The 20,454-nt window shown below is 42.9% G+C and overlaps 1 protein-coding gene across 2 annotated transcripts in view; it reads left to right on the top strand.

The window, feature by feature from the left end:
• The window catches only part of hmcn1 (hemicentin 1), an 838,180-nt gene that overhangs the window by 625,488 nt on the left and 192,238 nt on the right, over nt 1-20,454 (top strand). For both annotated transcript variants that reach the window (XM_072511251.1, XM_072511250.1), the window contains exons 55-60: nt 928-1,041; nt 1,456-1,643; nt 2,583-2,679; nt 2,913-3,074; nt 9,673-9,786; nt 17,078-17,280. In XM_072511251.1, the coding sequence (XP_072367352.1) occupies nt 928-1,041; nt 1,456-1,643; nt 2,583-2,679; nt 2,913-3,074; nt 9,673-9,786; nt 17,078-17,280 (878 nt within the window). The remainder of the gene's footprint in view (nt 1-927; nt 1,042-1,455; nt 1,644-2,582; nt 2,680-2,912; nt 3,075-9,672; nt 9,787-17,077; nt 17,281-20,454) is intronic.

The following is a 20,454-nucleotide window of genomic DNA, read 5'->3' as shown; positions in this document are numbered from 1 at the left end:
GTTCACAGTTACAACAGTTTTTAAGTAAAAGAGAGAACCTGAGCTTACTTCCTAAACCTGCCACTATATTCCAATTAAGCAAACCAATACATTTCAAATACCACTTATGAATTAAGTTATCAACCAGGTTTCTACTTGCTTTTCTCTGTGTGGATCCTTTGGAGAGAGAACCTTTCAGGACCAAACTAAAACACCTTTGTTCAGCTGAAAGTTTTAGGACCAACTCATTTTTCAGACAGACCTGTCTCCTCCCATTAACTACATCTTCTGCACCCAAGGCATTTTATCTCTCCTTCCATTATGTCCCTTGACTTGTTTAGCCAGGAACAAACACAATATCCCTCAGAAATTATCTACACCCCGGCGGTTCTTCAAAATGAACAATATTCCAATAGCTAGCTATCTGTAAACAAGTAAATAGTTCTCAAGATTAATTAGCAGAACACTTCACCTGCAAATCAATGATTACTTCCTTTTTGTGACACCTTAATCACAGCTCTAGCAGTCATACTGTCTGCATGCAATACTGCAAAATAATATGAAATATGTCCATTTCTTGCATTCAACACAAATTGCTCCCTACTTTTCATTCCATCACCCCTGCTTCCAACTCTCCTTTCTCATGAGTTCAGATTTACCTCGGAAATCATTTAAACTTCTTCACTGAATGAATGAAACACTAAAATGATGACCTCAAAGGAGTCCAAGGGAAGGATAGCAACAGCTGAATATGCAAATGAACTGCAGAACCCAGAAAACCTGTGAGCAGCACAACAGTAAATCCATTAGTATTTATAGACTATGAGTTGACTTCCCGATTTAGGACACCATATGAATTCCTTCCAGTATTCTAGTATTAGAACAAAAGCAATATGTTCTTAAAGCTTAATCATTCAAGTACATAAATTTGTCTTCATTATCTATTAGGAGGACGTGTGTTACAGATTCCCAGAGCGCAAATAGAGGATGCTGGGAGGTATACGTGTGTGGCTATGAATGAAGCAGGGGAAGATTCAATTCAATATGAACTGAGAGTTATGAGTGAGTATCGAGTTTCGTGGCAGAATAATACTCAAGTTTATGAATTACATTAATTTTTTTAAAAGCTGAATCAATCTCCTTTTATCCTGCACCCTTGGTCACAATTATCAACCCCAATTAAATGGCTGAGCAAACTGTAATTTGTAATGAAATTAATAAAATAACAGCTGACCACCAAAATCCTGCTCCTTTACGCATATTAGAAATTGGAACTGTTTAACTAGAATTTGGTTCACTCGGCCCGATTATGATGTCAACTGAGCTGTTGCTGTAGGAACTCAGTGCAACTCATTTATTATATAAAGCAGGCCAAACAGATTATTTTCCATTGCTATAGTTTGTTAATGTTGCTGACATGAAGTTGAGAAAGATATTGTTATGTAATTTCTGACACCACTGTGCTTTTCCATCTAGCTCCTCCTACTATTAAAGGTGCTGACACTGATTTACCAGAAGAGGTAATCGTATTGATAAACAAGACTATTATGTTGGACTGTATGGTGAACGGAACTCCCACTCCCAGAATCTCCTGGCTTAAGGACGGACAACCATTGAAAGCAGACGATACCCACAAACTCCTGTCCAATGGACGAACTCTTCAGGTCTGGACCCCTGCTATCAACGATTGTATTTAATGGGACATTGTTAAGATGGTTCATTCAATTATCAAGAATCCATCTAACATTTCTTCTATCTAAGTATTTTCTCCGAGTTTTAAATACTTTCCTAAAACAGGCTATTGACGAGGTTGCAGAAGGCACATGAGGTACTTTTAACATGTCCAGTAGCTTGGCCTGTTGTTAGCAATTGGAAAATGGCATGTCGCACCAAATGAAAACATATAGTGCACATACAAAATTGCTCAACATTCAAATTTACTAATGATCCTGAAATTATTTTTCTCTACTTGAAATTAATGAAGGGATACTTAATTTTATACCATAATTTTGCCAATTGTGTTACTTAAAGCCAAGCAGATTAAAGCAGTAAACAGGAGACATTCGATGATGTGTCAGTAAAATGGTGTACAAGGTATATTTATAAAGGAGTACAGCAACTGTATGTGAGTTATTTTACAAATAAAGAAAACAATTAAAATTTCAGAAAACTGGATATGACCCTTCCTTAAAGGCTCAACGGATGAGTGCACGTTATTGTGAGGAATGGAGTTGTACAGGCCCGCATGGACCATGCCTGCTGACTTGGCCTGGTTCCAGCTGGAATAGCAGTAGCTTTCTGTAATTGGCCTGTGTCTCCCTGGTCTAGCAAGGAAAAATAAGCTACGTTTTTAGTCAGTAATGCCTGTTGGCAAGAGGGTGGATATCATGGCATCACCAGGCCTGGCTACAGTGCGCTTAAAATCAATAAGTTCACTGTCTAGAGTGCACTGGAAGCATACCTTAGCACCTTCCCAACAGGCAGAGAAGAAGTGAAGAAGAAAAATATTGGACAGGGTATAGAATGTCAAATTACAATTTAAATTGATTGTGCATTCCTGAGTCATTGCAAATGTTATTAAGATTTTGTTCTTCCACTAACAGGTCCTCAATGCTCACGTGTCAGATACAGGCAGATATGTTTGTGTCGCAGAAAATGTAGCTGGAAACACAGAAAAATATTTCAACTTGAATGTGCATGGTGAGTGACATTGTTATCACACCAATTTCATGTGATGCATTGGCAAAATCAGAAACCCCAAGAAATCTACTCTGAAGATATTCTACATTACCAGTAATAGCATGAAAACCATACAAATAACAAAATAAGGAAATAGTAAATTAGCCCCTGTTACATTCTAATCTGATCTGTATTGCTGTCATTGAGAAATTGCCTTTTCAAAGGAAAGATTAAATATTTGTTGTATTTCGCAGTGCCTCCCAGTATCATGGGCATCAACCCAGAGAATATGACTGTTGTTATAAGCAACTTCATCTCTTTGACATGTGAGGCCTCAGCATTTCCACCACCCAGCCTCAGCTGGCTTAAGGACGGGAATCCTCTGCAGTCCAACACCAACATTCTTATTTTGCCGGGTAAGAAATCGGATCATTTTTTTGCAGTTTTCTTTGGAATATTCACTTGACTGACAACTTGATTGGTCTTGATGGGTGAGATATTAGCACAGTCCACTCCCAACTGTTTGTAATATCTGCCACTCACGGTACTATGAATTCTTGAAAATTAGGCTCACATTACCATGGTCAGTACCCAGAGTCTTTAGCTGGATTCTCTATTGCTGGTGAGTGTGGGAATGAGTACGACATATTAATTCATGTCACCTCTGGGACAGTTTGAAATTTTCAAAGGGCTTGCAGGTGGGAAAGGAACAACACACACTCGTCACCAGTTAGGAGCTTGTTAAGGCCTGTCCAAAACCCACCTGCAAACTCATCAGATAAATACATCGATGGCAGACCCCAACATGGCTTCAACCTGCCTTTGTCACTGGCATCAGGCAGCTAGATCCTGTCTCCTATTGGGGCTCACAACACTTCTAATTAGGCAGCGAGCTTGCCTCCTTCAGTAGTGATGCAGTTCAGATGTAGGCTCAGAACTCGGAATTCATCTGGATATCTGGTTCCTGTCCCTGCTATGATAATCCACGCTTTGATGTTTGCATGTCATCTCATTATTCAAGGGAAATTCAGCCCTACTTAAAAATGATTAAGCGCAAACATTTGTTTTCAGGGATCGAGTCTATGTTTTCAGAATGGAAGTTGGGAGTTCATATATTTAGAACATAGAACATAGAACATAGAAAAATACAGCACGGAACAGGCCTTTCGGCCCACGATGTTGTGCCGAACCTTTGTCCTAGATTAATCATAGATTATTAGAGAATTTACAGTGCAGAAGGAGGCCATTCGGCCCATCAAGTCACCCCACTTAAGACAACACTTCCACCCTTTCCCCCTGACCCTAACTAAGGGCAATTTTTGCTTGGCCAATCCACCTAATCTGCACATCTTTGCACTGTGGGAGGAAACCGGAGCACCTGGAGGAAACCCACGCGCACACCGGGGTCAACACCTCCACCCTATCCCCATAACCCAGTAACCCAACACTAAGGGCAATTTTGGACACTAAGGGCAATTTATCATGGCCAATCCACCTTACCGGCACATCTTTGGACTGTGGGAGGAAACCAGAGCACCCGGAGGAAACCCACGCGCACACAGGGAGGATGTGCAGACTCCGCACAGACAGTGACCCAAGCCGGAATCGAACCTGGGACCCTGGAGCTGTGAAGCAATTGTGCTATCCACAATGCTACCGTGCTGCCCTTAAGAACAAATAAATCTACACTATATAATTTTACCGTAATCCATGTACCTATCCAATAGCTGCTTGAAGGTCCCTAATGTTTCCGACTCAACTACTTCCACAGGCAGCGCATTCCATGCCCCCACTACTCTCTGGGTAAAGAACCTACCTCTGACATCCCCCCTATATCTTCCACCATTCACCTTAAATTTATGTCCCATTGTAATGGTTTGTTCCACCTGGGGAAAAAGTCTCTGACTGTCTACTCTATCTATTCCCCTGATCATCTTATAAACCTCTATCAAGTCGCACCTCATCCTTCTCCATTCTAATGAGAAAAGGCCTAGCACCCTCAACCTTTCCTCGTAAGACCTACTCTCGATTCCAGGCGACATCCTGGTAAATCTCCTTTGCACCTTTTCCAAAGCTTCCACATCCTTCCTAAAATGAGGCGACCAGAACTGTACACAGTACTCCAAATGTGGCCTTACCAAAGTTTTGTACAGCTGCATCATCACCTCACGGCTCTTAAATTCAATACCTCTGTTAATGAACGCTAGCACACCATAGGCCTCCTTCACAGCTCTATCAACTTGAGTGGCAACTTTCAAAGATGTATGAACATAGACCCCAAGATCTCTCTGCTCCTCCACATTGCCAAGAACCCTACCGTTAACCCTGTATTCCGCATTCATATTTGTCCTTCCAAAATGGACAACCTCACACTTTTCAGGGTTAAACTCCATCTGCCACTTCTCAGCCCAGCTCTGCATCCTATCTATGTCTCTTTGCAGCTGACAACAGCCCTCCTCACTATCCAAAGCTCCACCAATCTTCGTACCATCTGCAAATTTACTGACCCACCCTTCAACTCCCTCATCCAAGTCAATAATGAAAATCACAAACAGCAGAGGACCCAGAACTGATCCCTGAGGTACTCCACTGGTAACTGGGATCCAGGCTGAATATTTGCCATCCACCACCACTCTCTTACTTCTATCGGTTAGCCAGTTCGTTATCCAACTGGCCCATTTTCCCACTATCCCATGCCTCCTTACTTTCTGCATAAGCCTACCATGGGGAACCTTATCAAATGCCTTACTAAATCCATGTACACTACATCTACTGCTTTACCTTCATCCACATGCTTGGTCACCTCCTCAAAGAATTCAATCAGACTTGTAAGGCAAGACCTACCCCTCACAAATCCGTGCTGACTATCCCTAATCAAGCAGTGTCTTTCCAGATGCTCAGAAATCCTATCCCTCAGTATCCTTTCCATTACTTTGCCTACCACCGAAGTAGGACTAACTGGCATGTAATTCCCAGGGTTATCCCTATTCCCTTTTTTGAACAGGAGCACTACATTCGCCACTCTCCAATCCCCTGGTACCACCCCTGTTGACAGTGAGGACGAAAAGATCATTGCCAACGGCTCTGCAATTTCATCTCTTGCTTCCCATAGAATCCTTGGATATATCCCGTCAGGCCCGGGGGACTTGTCTATCCTCAAGTTTTTCAAAATGCCCAACACATCTTCCTTCCTAACAAGTATTTCCTTGAGCTTACCAGTCTGTTTCACACTGTCCTCTCCAACAATATGGCCCCTCTCATTTGTAAATACTGAAGAAAAGTACTCGTTCAAGACCTCTCCTATCTCTTCAGACTCAATACACAATCTCCCGCTACTGTCCTTGATCGGACCTACCCTCGCTCTAGTCATTCTCATATTTCTCACATATGTGTAAAAGGCCTTGGGGTTTTCCTTGATCCTACCCGCCAAAGATTGTTCATGCCCTCTCTTAGCTCTCCTAATCCCTTTCTTCAGTTCCCTCCTGGCTATCTTGTATCCCTCCAGCGCTGTCTGAACCTTGTTTCCTCAGCCTTACATAAGTCTCCTTCTTCCTCTTAACAAGACATTCAACCTCTCTTGTCAACCATGGTTCCCTCACTCGACCATCTCTTCCCTGCCTGACAGGGACATACATATCAAAGACACGTAGTACCTGTTCGTTGAGCAAGTTCCACATTTCACTTGTGTCCTTCCCTGACAGCCTATGTTCCCAACTTATGCACTTCAATTCTTGTCTGACAACATCGTATTTACCCTTCCCCCAATTGTAAACCTTGCCCTGTTGCACGCACCTATCCCTCTCCATTACTAAAGTGAAAGTCACAGAATTGTGGTCACTATCTCCAAAATGCTCCCCCACTAACAAATCTATCACTTGCCCTGGTTCATTACCAAGTACCAAATCTAATTTGGCCTCCCCTCTGGTCGGACAATCTACATACTGTGTTAGAAAAGCTTCCTGGACACAAGGCTTCCACCCCATCCAAACTATTTGATCTAAAGAGTTTCCACTCAATGTTTGGGAAGTTGAAGTCACCCATGACTACTACCCTGTGACTTCTGCACCTTTACAAAATCAGTTTCCCAATCTGTTCCTCCACATCTCTGCTACTATTGGGGGGCCTATAGAAAACTCCTAACAAGGTGACTGCTCCTTTCCTATTTCTGACTTCAACCCATACTACCTCAATAGGGTGATACTCCTCGAACTGCCTTTCTGCAGCTGTTATACTATCTCTAATTAACAATGCCACCCCCCCCCCCCCATCTCATTTACCACCCTCCCTAATCTTATTAAAACATCTATAACCAGGGACCTCCAACAACCATTTCTGCCCCTTTTCTATCCAGGTTTCCGTGATGGCCACCACATCGAAGTCCCAAGTACCGATCCATGCCTTAAGTTCACCCACCTTATTCCTGATGCTTCTTGCGTTGAAGTATACACACTTCAACCCATCTCCGTGCCTGCAAGTACTCTCCTTTGTCAGTGTTCCCTTCCCCACTGCCTCACTACATGCTTTGGCGTCCTGAATATCGGCTACCTTAGTTGCTGGACTACAAATCCGGTTCCCATTCCCCTACCAAATTAGTTTAAACCCTCCCGAAGAGTACTGGAAAACCTCCCTCCCAGGATATTGGTCCCCTCTGGTTCAGATGCAACCCGTCCTGTTTGTACAGGTCCCACCTTCCCCAGAATGCGCTCCAATTATCCAAATACCTGAAGCCCTCCCTCCTACACCATTCCTGCAGCCACGTGTTCAACTGCACTCTCTCCCTATTCCTAGCCTCACTATCACATGGCACCGGCAACAAACCAGAGATGACAACTCTGTCTATCCTGGCTTTTAACTTCCAGCCTAACTCCCTAAACTCGTTTATTACCTCCACACCCCTTTTCCTACCTACGTCGTTGGTACCACTGTGCACCACGACTTCTGGCTGCTCCCCCTCCCCCTTAAGGATCCTGAAGACACGATCCGAGACATCCCTGGCCCTGGCACCCGGGAGGCAACATACCTTCCGGGAGTCTCGCTCGCGACCACAGAATCTCTTATCTATTCCCCTAACCATTGAATCTCCTATTACTATTGCTTTTCTATTCTCCCCCCTTCCCTTCTGAGCCCCAGAGCCAGACTCAGTGCCAGAGACCTGGCCACTAGGGCCTTCCCCCGGTAGGTCTTCGCCCCCCAACAGCATCCAAAATGGTATACTTGTTTTGAAGGGGAACGTCCACGAGGGATCCCTGCACTGTCTGCCTGTTTGTTTTCTTTCCCCTGACTGTAACCCAGCTACTCTTGTCCTGTACCTTGGGTGTGGTTACCTCCCGGTAACTCTTCTCTATAACCCCGTCTGCCTCCCGGATGATCCAAAGTTCATCCAGCTCCAGCTCCAGTTCCCTAACACGGTCTCTGAGGAGCTGGAGTTGGGTGCACTTCCCGCAGGTATAGTCAGCGGGGACACCGGTGGTATTCCTCACCACCCATATCCTGCAGGAGGAGCATGCAACTGGCCTAGCGTCCATCGCCTCTTACCTTACAGAATATAGCTGCCCTGTGGACCAACTGGACCTCTGCCCTCCGACTCTGCTCCCAGTCAGCTGCACTCTCTGTAAACTCCTGGCTCCCTTCTCGCTCTTTGCGGAGATGTAGGAAACAAAATGAAAGGAGCACCTTACTCCCTCCTCACCTAACTCCCTCAGTCACCAAACTCTCACTATAGCACTCAAATGCACCCAAATTCAGCACTCCCTCAGTCACCAAACTCTCACTATAGCACTCAAATGCACCCAAATTCAGCACTCCCTCAGTCACCAAACTCTCACTATAGCACTCAAATGCACCAAATTCAGCACTCAGTGCAAACAAAGTCTGCACTGTAGGTGGATCACTTTTACACTGTGAATCTAGCCTCTGAAAACTGGCCTAATCCAATTAACTAATTAACAAGCTGCAGCTGCAAGTACCTACAAGTAGAACCTTTGTTTAAAGCTGATTGAAAATTCACCTTCTTCTAAACCAAACAGCAACTTTTAAGTTAATTAACTAAATAAAAGAAAGACTAAACTTTAGATAAAAATGAACCCTTATACTCCCTCAGTCACCAAACTCTCACTATAGCACTCAAATGCACCAAATTCAGCACTCAGTGCAAACAGGAAGGTTAATAAACTTAAGATGGAGACCATCTGTATATCATTATTCATATGTAATGTTTTTGATGGAAATGAATACTTGTGGGCTCAATGCCACTCCAATCCTAGCTCTTTTTCCTTTTTGTTCCTAACCCTGCCAAATTTACTCATGAACACTATTGGTTGAGGGAACATTATAAAAGTTAAAGACAATGCAGCTCATATTTTCACTCACCTTTCAATCAAAATAAAATTTAAGATCAGCAAAGTGAGATCAATTTTGTTTACTGATAACAAACTTAGGAAAACAATAAACAAAAAAAAAAAATTCTGCTCACCTAGCTCATTTCTTCCACATCCCTTGCACAGTTCACTCTATCGTAAGCTTCATTCGTCCCTCAAGACTCTGGAAAAATGGTCTAATTTTCTTTATATCTTAAATTATACTTCTTGGCCTTTGTGGTTTTATAGTTCCATGATCATCAGAGCTCAGAAACCACACATAGTAAACCAAACAGACAATTGGCAAAAGTAATTATTCAAAAAGAGTAAAGAAATTGAGTGGGACAGAGGTATTAGGTGACAGCAACAGCTCTTAAAAATGTAAAGTTGCTGTCCAAACAAATATATTTTTGTGCAGAATTAATACTATTTTTCACTTTTGCTTTTCAGAGTTTAAAAGTTTTGGCATTATGTAGGAAGTGTTTTATCTTATCGCTGTGGGATTTCATAGACACAAGCATATATATATATATATTATATATATATATATATATATATATATATATATATAGCAACAACATAATTTGTCCAGCCATGCTCTTCAGTTTGATGAGCAGTGGAATCTGCTTTTGATTCTGAAAATCTTTCTGTCTCACAGGAGGCCGAACTGTCCAGTTGCCTCGGACTAAGCAGTCCGATGGAGGAAAATACACGTGTTTAGCCATGAATCAAGCAGGAGAAGCTGAAAAACAGATTTACCTCACTGTTTATGGTTTGTATATATCTTTACAGTCAGAATTAGGAGCATTGGAACCGAAGAGATTACAGAATATACAGCAATAATATATTGAGTTTTCATAAAAGAGCGTGTGAGAACTGCGCAGGAAACAGTATCGTCCATGTGAATTAACGAGTGAGGGTAAAATGGAATAAGCAAGGTATATATCGTCTTGGTAAGGAAGAGTTGAACTTCAGATTTGGAATTATTGTTTCAGTGAAACTTCTTCAGGGCAGATTTATGAACTGCTTAATTCTTTTAGTTATCTGGTATCCCAAGGCTCTGATCCAATTTAAAAAGAAAAATGAGTTGAAAGGAATCTCAAATAGCACAAAAACTTGTGGCAGTGCTGTCACTTGCCTTACTTAACACATTGTTGACCTTGAGTATTGTGTTTCACGTGTGATGCCTCGGTGGAAGGAAGAAAGGAAACTAAGGTCAAAAATGGGATTGGGACCCGAATTATGAGTAAAGGAGAAATATTCACATTATAAAAACATACTGTTTCAATCTAGAAGTGAAATTGTTAGAATTCAGCACTAGAAACAACGGAGAACTAAGAGAGTGACTCTTTTCATAAACTGTCCAGAATCTGCAGGCTTCGTTCCAACTCTCGCCCAGAGGCCCCTACCAATTATGATTCTAGCATTGTACCAGGAGATCTTTGGCTTCCAATGGTCATGCAGATAAAACGTTTGTGAATAAATATAGTTGGAGCAAGATACTTAAGCTCTTTTAGATTGATTCAGTCTTTTCATTTTTGAAATGTTTATATTTCTCGCCTCCTGGTGTATTTTTCCACTTCTGTGTAGTTATAATTCTTGTGGGAAAATTAGGTGGATAGTTTTACCCTGAAAGATAAATTCACACCCTAATGTTTTCTACATTGCGATCCCGAATGCAAAATCTTACAGTAAAATGCTTTTTATTATTTAGGAAATTTACCAGAACAGTTGCAGGATTGGGATGGGAGGGGTAGCTACAAGGTCAAATTGGAAAGACTTTCCTTAAAAGTAAGGGAAATTGGGGGGAAATTCGATAGAGATGTACAATATTATGACAGGCTTAGATAAGGGAGATGAGGAAAAACTCTTCCCATTAGCTGATGGTTCAAGATTAAGGAACACAGATTTTGGGCAAGAGGTGCAAGGGAAATGTGAGGAAGATTTTTTTTTTACAGGGAATCGTAATGACTTGGAATTCACTGCTCAAAAGGGTGGTGGAAGCAGAAACAATCAATGATTTTAAATGGACTAACTTGAAGGAATTAAGCTTGCAGGGCAACAGGGATCAAACAAGAGTGGCGATGACTGGATTGTTCCATGGAGAGCAGTATGGACTTGATCAACAGACTGGCCTCCCCCTGTGTTGTAAATAATTCTGACTGAATAATAGTGATCGCTTTGCAACTAATTTGAATTTGTTAACTAAATTCAAAATTGCAAAATTTATCATCTAATCTATCTATAAGATCATGGCTGGAATTCTCGAGCCATTTGGATTCTCTCTTCCCGTCAGCGTGGGGTTTCTTCAGTGGGAAATCCCATTGACAAGCGGCGGAAGCAGAGAACCCCCCTGCTAGAAAATGCGTGCCGCCGAGAAACACGCAGCTGGGGGAACAGAGAATCCCGCTCTGTATTTTCTTTAAATCCTGCCACCTTTAATCTTGCTAAACTCCTACTTACAGGATTTAAAACACCACTTTATTATCATTTAATCACCAATCTTAATTTATCTTCTTTTTTTAACCATTCTTTTCAACCTTGTATCCTGCACTAGTGGCCTAAAATTCTCAATTGAGATAATTGTTGAACTAGAGCTATTTAACTGTGATGAAGTATGGTTTGCTGTGATGAATGCTGAGATATAAGAACCAGTTTCAAATGTCCAGTCATCTGCAGTAGTGATGAAGACAGAAGCTTAAATGATGAATGTTCTATCACCAATAAATTCTGTTAATTTGGTTGGAAGATGTTTTCCGGTGCTTGTCAATCATGTAAAAAAGTTGCCACTTTTGCCTAGATTTTTAGTTTGAGAAATGTGATAAATACTGATGATATCTGATTTAGATGAATAACTGTACGCATTTAGAATAGATTAGTTGATCCGTTGTGACTTAGTAGTATGAATGGGAATTTGGATGAGATCAGATTCATATTTTTCTGCCCAGATGGAGAAAAGGAGAATTGAAACTGTTGACAAAGACATTGAACCATTGGATGTCAGCAGCTTTTAAACTGGTTGTTGATTTTCATATTTTGGGGCCCACACAAGCACTATAATGACAAATCTCAACAAGCCATGTTTGGATCGTGGCAAGAGAAGCTTATGGTTTTAATATCTGCCTTTAATTGAATATAAACCTTCTTGTAATGAAGCAAAGTTAGAGCTCCTTGTATAAACTGTCGACAATCTGCATGTGGCTGGCTCAAGTCCAACTCTCATCAGGAAGTCAATGCCAAACAAAATAAATACTTACAGATTGTTGACTCATGATTTAGATGAAAATGCATATTCAAAATAGGAAAAATTGAATATATACTGGAGGTGATTCTAATTAGAAATGGCAATCGCAAGAGCCACATTTCAGGAAATGATATACCTATACCTTATAGTTTTTCATGTTTGTATCTGCACTATAAACATTAAACATGATTTATTGTAAAAAGCAGTATGGCAAGCAATCTGTTAATAATAATCGCCTATTGTCACAATAGGCTTCAATGAAGTTGCTGTGAAAAGCCCCTAGTTGCCACATTTCGGCGCCTGTTCAGGAACTCATGCTGCTGACATTGTTCTACATTACAAGCCAGTAATTTAGCCCACTGTGCTAAACCAGCCCTTAACCAACATAACCAACACAATTCTCCCAAATGAGTAATGGAAATAATTACATTAATATTCCTGTAGATTTCTTTGTGTGTTAAATAACCCCTTTGCCCTACCCGATTAAGGAAGAATACTTACATATGTTACTAAATTATGCCATTCAATTTATCAGTATTTTGATATCACTGTACCTGTAAGTTATTTTCAAGATGTAGAACTGGCATGTTCAATCAGAATGCAGCAACAACCCCAGTTTTTGGTCCTCTATGAAGCCATGCAGTTAGTAAAAATATCAATTAGTTCTTGGAATACTTCAAAGCATTCTGCTCTGGAATGAACATTCTTAGTATTATAGCCAATAATTTCCGTGTCTAACTTTTCAAGCCAGTCTTCCCCCTTCCTTTCCCCTCCATACCAACCCAAATTATAGCAGCAAATGGGAAAATGGAGGCAGGTGACAATTTTTGAAATTCTTGTTTCACTATTTTGTAATTTACTCACAATCAATAAATTCTCTACAAACTTATTATTTCCCCTTAAACTAAAACCCAAATTCCTTCCCTCCTTTTATCTGCTCCCATGGTCTTGGGGTTCAATTTAAAGGTCTTTTTGCACCTGACCCGGTGATGCGACAAAGCTGTTAAATCTCGCGAGAGGCCTCTCATGAGATTTGCGATGTTGGGAAAGCCTCGCGAGATCTCGCAAAATGTCACAATCTGGATCACGCCCTCAGTGGCTGAGATCTAGATTAACAGATCTAAGTGAGCCATTAGTCTCGTTTAAATATGTCTACACTGAATTATCCCGAGGCCTGAGAGCTAATGGCTGGGTTCTGGGCAGGATGTTACCCTGGCACCTGTGTCCCTTGACACTGCCAGCCTGGCATCTTGACACTTCCACCCTGGCACCTTTAAATTGAACCCAAAGACCATGGGAGCAGATAAAAGGAGGGAAGGAACCAGGATGCCAGGTGGCACTGGCAGGGTCACTGCCAGGCTGGCAGTGCAAAGGTGCCAGGTTGCCCATGCCAGGGATTGGACATGGGGGTGCCCTACCCTTAAGAGTTGGGGTGAGGGAGGTCTCGAGGACTCCCTAAGAGGTAGGTTGGCGCAGGGTCCGAAGACCGCGGCGGAGGAGCAGAGGGTGGAGGTCGAACGATCGGAGCGGCATTTAAAAATAGCGCCCCGATCCGCAAGTCATCTTCCTGACTGGCAGCTGAGCTTGTCAGTGCAGGAAATTAGGTAAGTGTGGTACCAGCAGGGCATTCCCGACCAAAAAAAAGGTAGCGCCCTGTCAGATAGCGGGGTCATTCTCGGCACTGCAGACACCAAGAAACTATACATGCCCAAAATGGGACTCCGTTTTTTGTGTGTTTTTTCCATGTTATTGCAGCCTTGATCTCTAACGAGACAAATTCCAACTACTTTCTTGCATTCTTCATCTACGCACATGCCCAGAAATACCTCTTTTAATCCATCTCTTTCTGTACCTACTGTAATTTGGACTGTATGCTCTATGCTCCAAATGCCATGTTTTTGATCTTCAATTTGCTCGTCAGCTCTCCAATTGCTAAACCAGACCCGTACCCTTTTCTTTGACGTCGTTATCCCCAGCAATAAACTTTCTCATTTCCAATATTGGTTATTCCCTTTCCATCACCTTCTCTACAAATCCATCCTGTTTCCCAAATACTTGAGTAATCCATCATCAAAGTCTGGCTTCATCATATGAAGTCTATCAGGGCTCACTCTACCAAAACTGCCCACTACTCTAGGATCAACTTTTGTGAGAGACCCTTGTCTAGCCACCCTTAAACGACTCTCTTTTTCTCACTCCTCCCTTGCCTCTAGCAGCAAGTTTTTAAAAAACTATTTTATTACGATTTTACATTTTCTAAACAACGCAACAAAATTACAAAATAAATATGTTGCAGTAAGCAGGAAAAAAAAGCTGATCAACATCTATGATTACAGCGGGAACAGGAAAACAGCATTATCAGGGGCTCGGTTCAATCGTTAGACATAGCTAGATGCCTCTCTAAGCCCCACAAGGGAGAAACCGGATGAAGCAATGAAAACATGGGAAAGCAGTGCACACCCTCACATGACCCATCAGCTTGCAATTGCTAAGAGAGTTCAGGATACGTTTTCTAAGATGTGTTCAGGCATGCACCAATATATACCTGCCTCCCTCAACTCTAGCAACACCAAAGGCATCAATGACACACCACGCCCTCCTCTCCTTGGGTACCAACCCTGTCTGCACCCATGCAGGAACCAATCACAGATTCTTTATACTCACCCTTACAAAAGAAAAGGAAACAAAGAAAATATGCAAAAAAAATGCAATACTAGATGGAGTTACACATACCACACAATGCAACTTAACTCCAGTCTCGGGTCTGGTACAGAACCAACATCATTCCACACATTAATATAGGGAGGACCGGCAGCAATATGTTTGGATTATGATCAAGTCTTCAGGGCCTCCCAAGAAAAAGAGAGAGGAAACCTAACAGCGAGTTTAACAAGCTCATAAATGTCTTCATCGTTAAGATAAAGACCATCCAATTCAGCTGTCTCTGCTGCTTTTCATTTTCCTTGTTCATCTCCCTCCATTCCCAGCCCTGAATTCCTGTTAGCCTCCATCTTTTCTTCCATCTCATCTCCTCAACCATCTACATGAGAGAGAAGCGATTTTGGAAGGAAGAAGTAGGCACCGACATAGTCGTTGTGATGGAGAGAATTCAGGGTTAGAGAGTACATATATCCTTTGTAATCTACAGCCTTGACATATCCTGACCAGCATCCTATCCTCTGCCCTTTGTAGACTTCAATTCGTCCAAAGCTCTGCTGTCTGTATTCTATCACAAACTTAAGTTCTACTTATTCATAGATTACCCTTGTTAACCTACATTGCTTTCTGGAACCCCAAAGCCTCAAAGTTAAAATTTGCATCTTTAAAGTCTGTTTTAGCCTCATTCTCCCATATTTCTACAATCCCAATCAGTGCTACAGCCACCACTACTCAAATGCTGTATTCCTTTGAATTCAGCCACTTACTTGTTCAGTGCCCTTCCATTTGCCCCACTACTCATGAGTATATTTTCAGCTTCCCAAATTCCACATTTTTGAATTCCTTCTTTAAACATTTCTGCCTTTCTATCACCCTCTCTCCCTTTTAACATCGTCCTCCTTAAACATGGGGCACGATCCAATTGCCACTCTGTGCCCGGAAGTCAGCTCGCCACAGCACAGCATGGTCGATAGAAGCCGGGAAATCCCGCTCCCGGAATCTACCCGCTGGCAACGCCACACGAGACCTAACGCAATCTCGAGAGACGTTGTGGCGTAAATCCCACCTATTGTGGGTGGGATCACATTTTGGCAAATCTGATCAGGCCGGGGGCGCCCTGAGTGGGTGTTGGGAGTGCCAGGGACCTTCCAATAGTGCATTTGGGCTGGGGGGCGTCCTGATCTCTTGCTACACTGGGGGACTCCGTACAGAATGGGACTATATGCGGCCTAAGCTGCATGTTCCCCGCTGAGGTCCCTTATACAACGAGAGTCACATTGTATACCCATGTGTTTCTCGGTGCTGCGAGCGCTGGGAAACACACGACTAAACACACTCGCTATAGGACGTTGTTCCCAATTAGTTGGCTCGCGCCTCTAATCTCTCCTAATATTTCCTTGATGGCTCAGTGACTGTTTTTCCTTACTCCTCTGTGAAGTACTTTGGAACTATTTTTCTGTTGATGGTTCCAAAATTACATTGTAGTTGCTGCTATATTTCCTTCCAAAAGCCAAAGCTTGAAATCATCTAATTACCACTTTTTGGTTTATCTTTACTTCTTTCCTATTGTTTCCAAAATATGTGGTGCTGAGGGGATTTGACAGGGTGGATTTGGAAAGGATGTTTCATCTAGTGAGAGAATCTGTTTAAAAATAAGGGGTAGCCCATTTCAGACAGAGATGAGAATTATTTTTTTCCTTTGAGGATTGTGAGACTTTGGAATTCTGTTCCTCAAAAGGAAGTTGAGTCAAAGTCTTTGAATTAATTTTTAATGATAGATTATTGATGAGCAAGGGGGTGAAAGGTCATTGGGGGTAGGCAGGAATGTGAAGCTGAGGTTAAAATTAGACCAGCCATGATGCTATTGAATGGCGGAGCCAGCTCGAGGGGCCGAGTGGCCTATTCTTGTCCCTAATTCATATGTTCGTATGCTCCACTATGATTCTTAATAGAAAAGTAAAGTATGTTGCTATTACCACGGCACTCTGGGAAGTCTGTTTAAATGGTTTACTTCCAACATGTGTGAAAGGTCACTACAAGCAGCGATGTGATTGAATGCCAACCTGGAAGACCTTACATGTATTCTCTTTTTCATTTTGAGTTGAGGTGCAATGTGGTTCGTGTCACATTTACATATTTCAATGCTTTACTTTTCATACAGTTCCACCGACTATTAAGGACCGTGCAGGGGATTCCCCACACACAATCAGTATCCGCACTGGAAACACAGCAATTTTGGAATGTGAATCAAATGCTGTTCCACCACCTGTCATCACCTGGTTTAAGAACGGGCGGTCAGTCAAAGAATCCAACAACATTCGTACTCTGGCCAATGGGCAAATGCTGGAGATCACCGGTGCAGAGGTAAGATTTTCCGAAGCAAAATGTGTAGTACAATAGCCCAACAGACTTATAGGACTAACAGTCTAAACCGGTGACACAACAATATGTAAATCATATGTTAGGCACTTTGGCCGGAAACTCTGGATACATAGCACTCATTATTCTATCGCTCTGGGTACCCTATTCCCTCAAAAATATCTCCTGCAGAATTTGCGCAGGTTTGGTATGGTTGTGCTAGATGTTACCTAAACTCAGCAAGGGAGAATGTGTCAGACATCTCCACTTCATTCAGGGTAGGGTAAGGACAGCATTGCCAGCGGCTGTGAAGGTTGCAGTGGTGATGAACTTCTGTTGTCTGACTAATTCAAGGCTAGAACAGGTGAAATTCCAACAGTTCTTAATCCAATATTGCATGAGGGAGGTCATTGAGACGGGGGGGGAGGGGGCATGCTGCAACATAAAATGTGATAAAACATCTTTGGGGTGCTTAAGCTGTTGGGACTGTCTGAAGGAGCCCGGTTACACTTAACATGTATGTGTCAAGATTCAGCATGTTGTGCTGCATGCCACCGGGGGGAATAGCCCTTATCATCAAATGTACATCAACGAGCTGAGGTGGACCTTGAGGAAGTAGGCAACCTATGCATCCACTTGGTTCCCTAGGAGGCCACTGGGTTCTCCTAGGAGGCCTGACTTCAGATTGCACCACCTTGGCATGGACAGGAGCCTAGGCTGCAGTGGAAGTGATGGAGGACAAGTGCTATCATCCTAAAATGGAACAACATTCTCCTGGTTGGTTCCTGAGCAATCCTAGCAATGGATTAGAGAACAGATTGCTGGGCCGCTGTAACACCCTGAAAGCCTATACAAACACTGGTGTCCAAAACCTCGCTGCTAGCCGTGTGACTCTGAATGGCGGTAAACTGACCTTTGATGACTTCATTCAGAGCTGCCTTACTATGCAGGCATTGCCCAGCTTCTGTGTGTGCTGCAACATAAACCGTGGGTGGCACGGTAGCACAGTGGTTAGCACTGCTACCAGGGACCCGGGTTCGATTCCGGCCTTGGGTCACTGTCGGTGTGGAGTTTACACTTTCTCCCTGGGCCTGCATCGGTTTCCTCCGGGTGCTTCGACAGTCCAAAGATGTGCAGGCTAGGTGGATTGGCCATACTAAATAATAATCTTTATTAGTGTCACAAGTATTAATAGAATCCCTACAGTGCAATGAAGTTACTGCGAAAAGCCCCCAGTCGCCACACTCCGGCACCTGTTCAGGTACACAGAGGGAGAATTCAGAATGTTCAATTCACCTAACAAGCACGTCTTTCGGGACTTGTGGGAGGAAACCAGAGCACCCGAAGAAAAAACACACAGACAATGGGAGAACATGCAGACTCCGCACAGACAGTTACCCAAGCCGGGAATCGAACCTGGGTCATTGGCACTGTGAAGCAACAGTGCTAACCACTGTGCTACTGTGTCGCTTGCCCCTTAGTGTCCAAAAAAGATGGTTAGGTTAAGGGGTAATTGGGATAGGATGGGAGACTGAGCTTGGAGTGCTCTTTCAGACGGTTGGTGCAGACTCGGGCTGAATGGCCTCCTTCAGCACTGTAAGGATTCTCTGATTCTAACAGAAACTGACATATTAGCCATTTAATGCTGCATCATGATGGGCCTGCTTGTGCTCTCAGAGTTAACCATCACTTTCACTCTGGAGAGAATATTTTCCAAGGTCTACATGAAGCCTTGTACAAGGTTGGTGCCAGACTCATTCAGGCTCCATTACATTGCACACAGGCTTTTTGGCAGGTCTACCAATGCACTAAGCCTGGATTCCCAAATTCGGTGGTTCTGCAGGGGCTTTCCTGGGATTCAGCAGCAGGCCACACTGATCAATATCATTTGAGATTTGTGCTGCTTCCAGATCATCCAATCAGAGGTTGGCTTCTCCAGAATTGTCCATCGCCATTCATGACTGGATGTGGCAGGACTGCAGAGCTTAGATCTAATCCATTGATTGTTGGATCACATACTTCTGCCATTTGGTGTGGAAGTAGTCCTGTATTGTAGCTTCACCAGGCTGACACATTTTTCGGTATGCCTGGTGCTGCTCCAGGCATGCCCTCCTGAACTCTTCATTGAACCAGGGTTGATTCCCCACTGGATGGTTATGGTAGAGTGGGGATATACTGGGCCATGAGGTTGCAAATTGTGGTTGAGTAAAATGCTGCTGCTGCTGGTGGTCCACAGTGCCTCATAATTGCCCAGTTTTGAATTGCTCCATCTGTTTGAAATCTATCTTATTTAGCATGGTGGCAGTGCCACACAATACAACATAACAGTTTGAAGTGGTGTTAACCTCACATGGGCCCCATGTTGAGGGGCGCAGCCATGACTTTAGCACTGTCTCCACACTATTATCATTTAAATTACCAGGCAGCACATTGTCTGTATCACAATGAATGGGTGCAGGTTAGTAGAACATTGTGATTCCCGTGCCCTTTCTCAAGCCTTATTCAGTTTTTCTGCCCATGGGTTTGACTGGAGCTCCAACCCCTGCCCATCGCATTGTGTCCGCTTGCCACACTCACCCCAACCCATGCCAGTCTTAAAGTGCCGTGCAGCATTTTCTTTCCACTCTCTCAGTCCTGCACAGTATCAGCCTGCTAAGTTTAATTCTACATTATTGATGCTATTATTGTAAAACCACAGCACGTTTATGCCTGTGAATCCCTTCCAGTCTGGTCACAAAATGAGATAGTCTAGCCAACATGTGGCAATGAAACAGCAAAATGGCAGATTTTTCTGGGATATGTTACTTCTGTTTCAGGATACAGAATTCAAATTGACAACATGGAACATTTCATGTTTTGGGCATCCAGTATTAGCATCTCAGATGCCCAGGTCAATCTTGCTGCAGCGCTCTCCATTGTGTCTCAATGTCTACCTCAGCAGACCACCTTCTACTGCATCACCGTGGCTTGTTTTTTTAACCTATTTCTCGCTCCTGTCATTCTGCCTCTGTGGGTGATCCTGTTAATACTGAAATAAGGGCAGGGAAACTCTCCCTCTGGAAACTGGATTGAGACTGTTGAAACACCTTTCAAATAGTACACGCAGCCAGCAGATAGACCCACCAGACAGGCTGGAAGGCATTCACAATGATTAAAAATACCAGGTGTTGAAAAAATAAT

The sequence above is a fragment of the Scyliorhinus torazame genome, chromosome 7 (assembly GCF_047496885.1).
Source record: "Scyliorhinus torazame isolate Kashiwa2021f chromosome 7, sScyTor2.1, whole genome shotgun sequence".
Taxonomy (NCBI): domain Eukaryota; kingdom Metazoa; phylum Chordata; class Chondrichthyes; order Carcharhiniformes; family Scyliorhinidae; genus Scyliorhinus; species Scyliorhinus torazame.
This window is presented reverse-complemented; position numbering and strand designations above follow the sequence as displayed.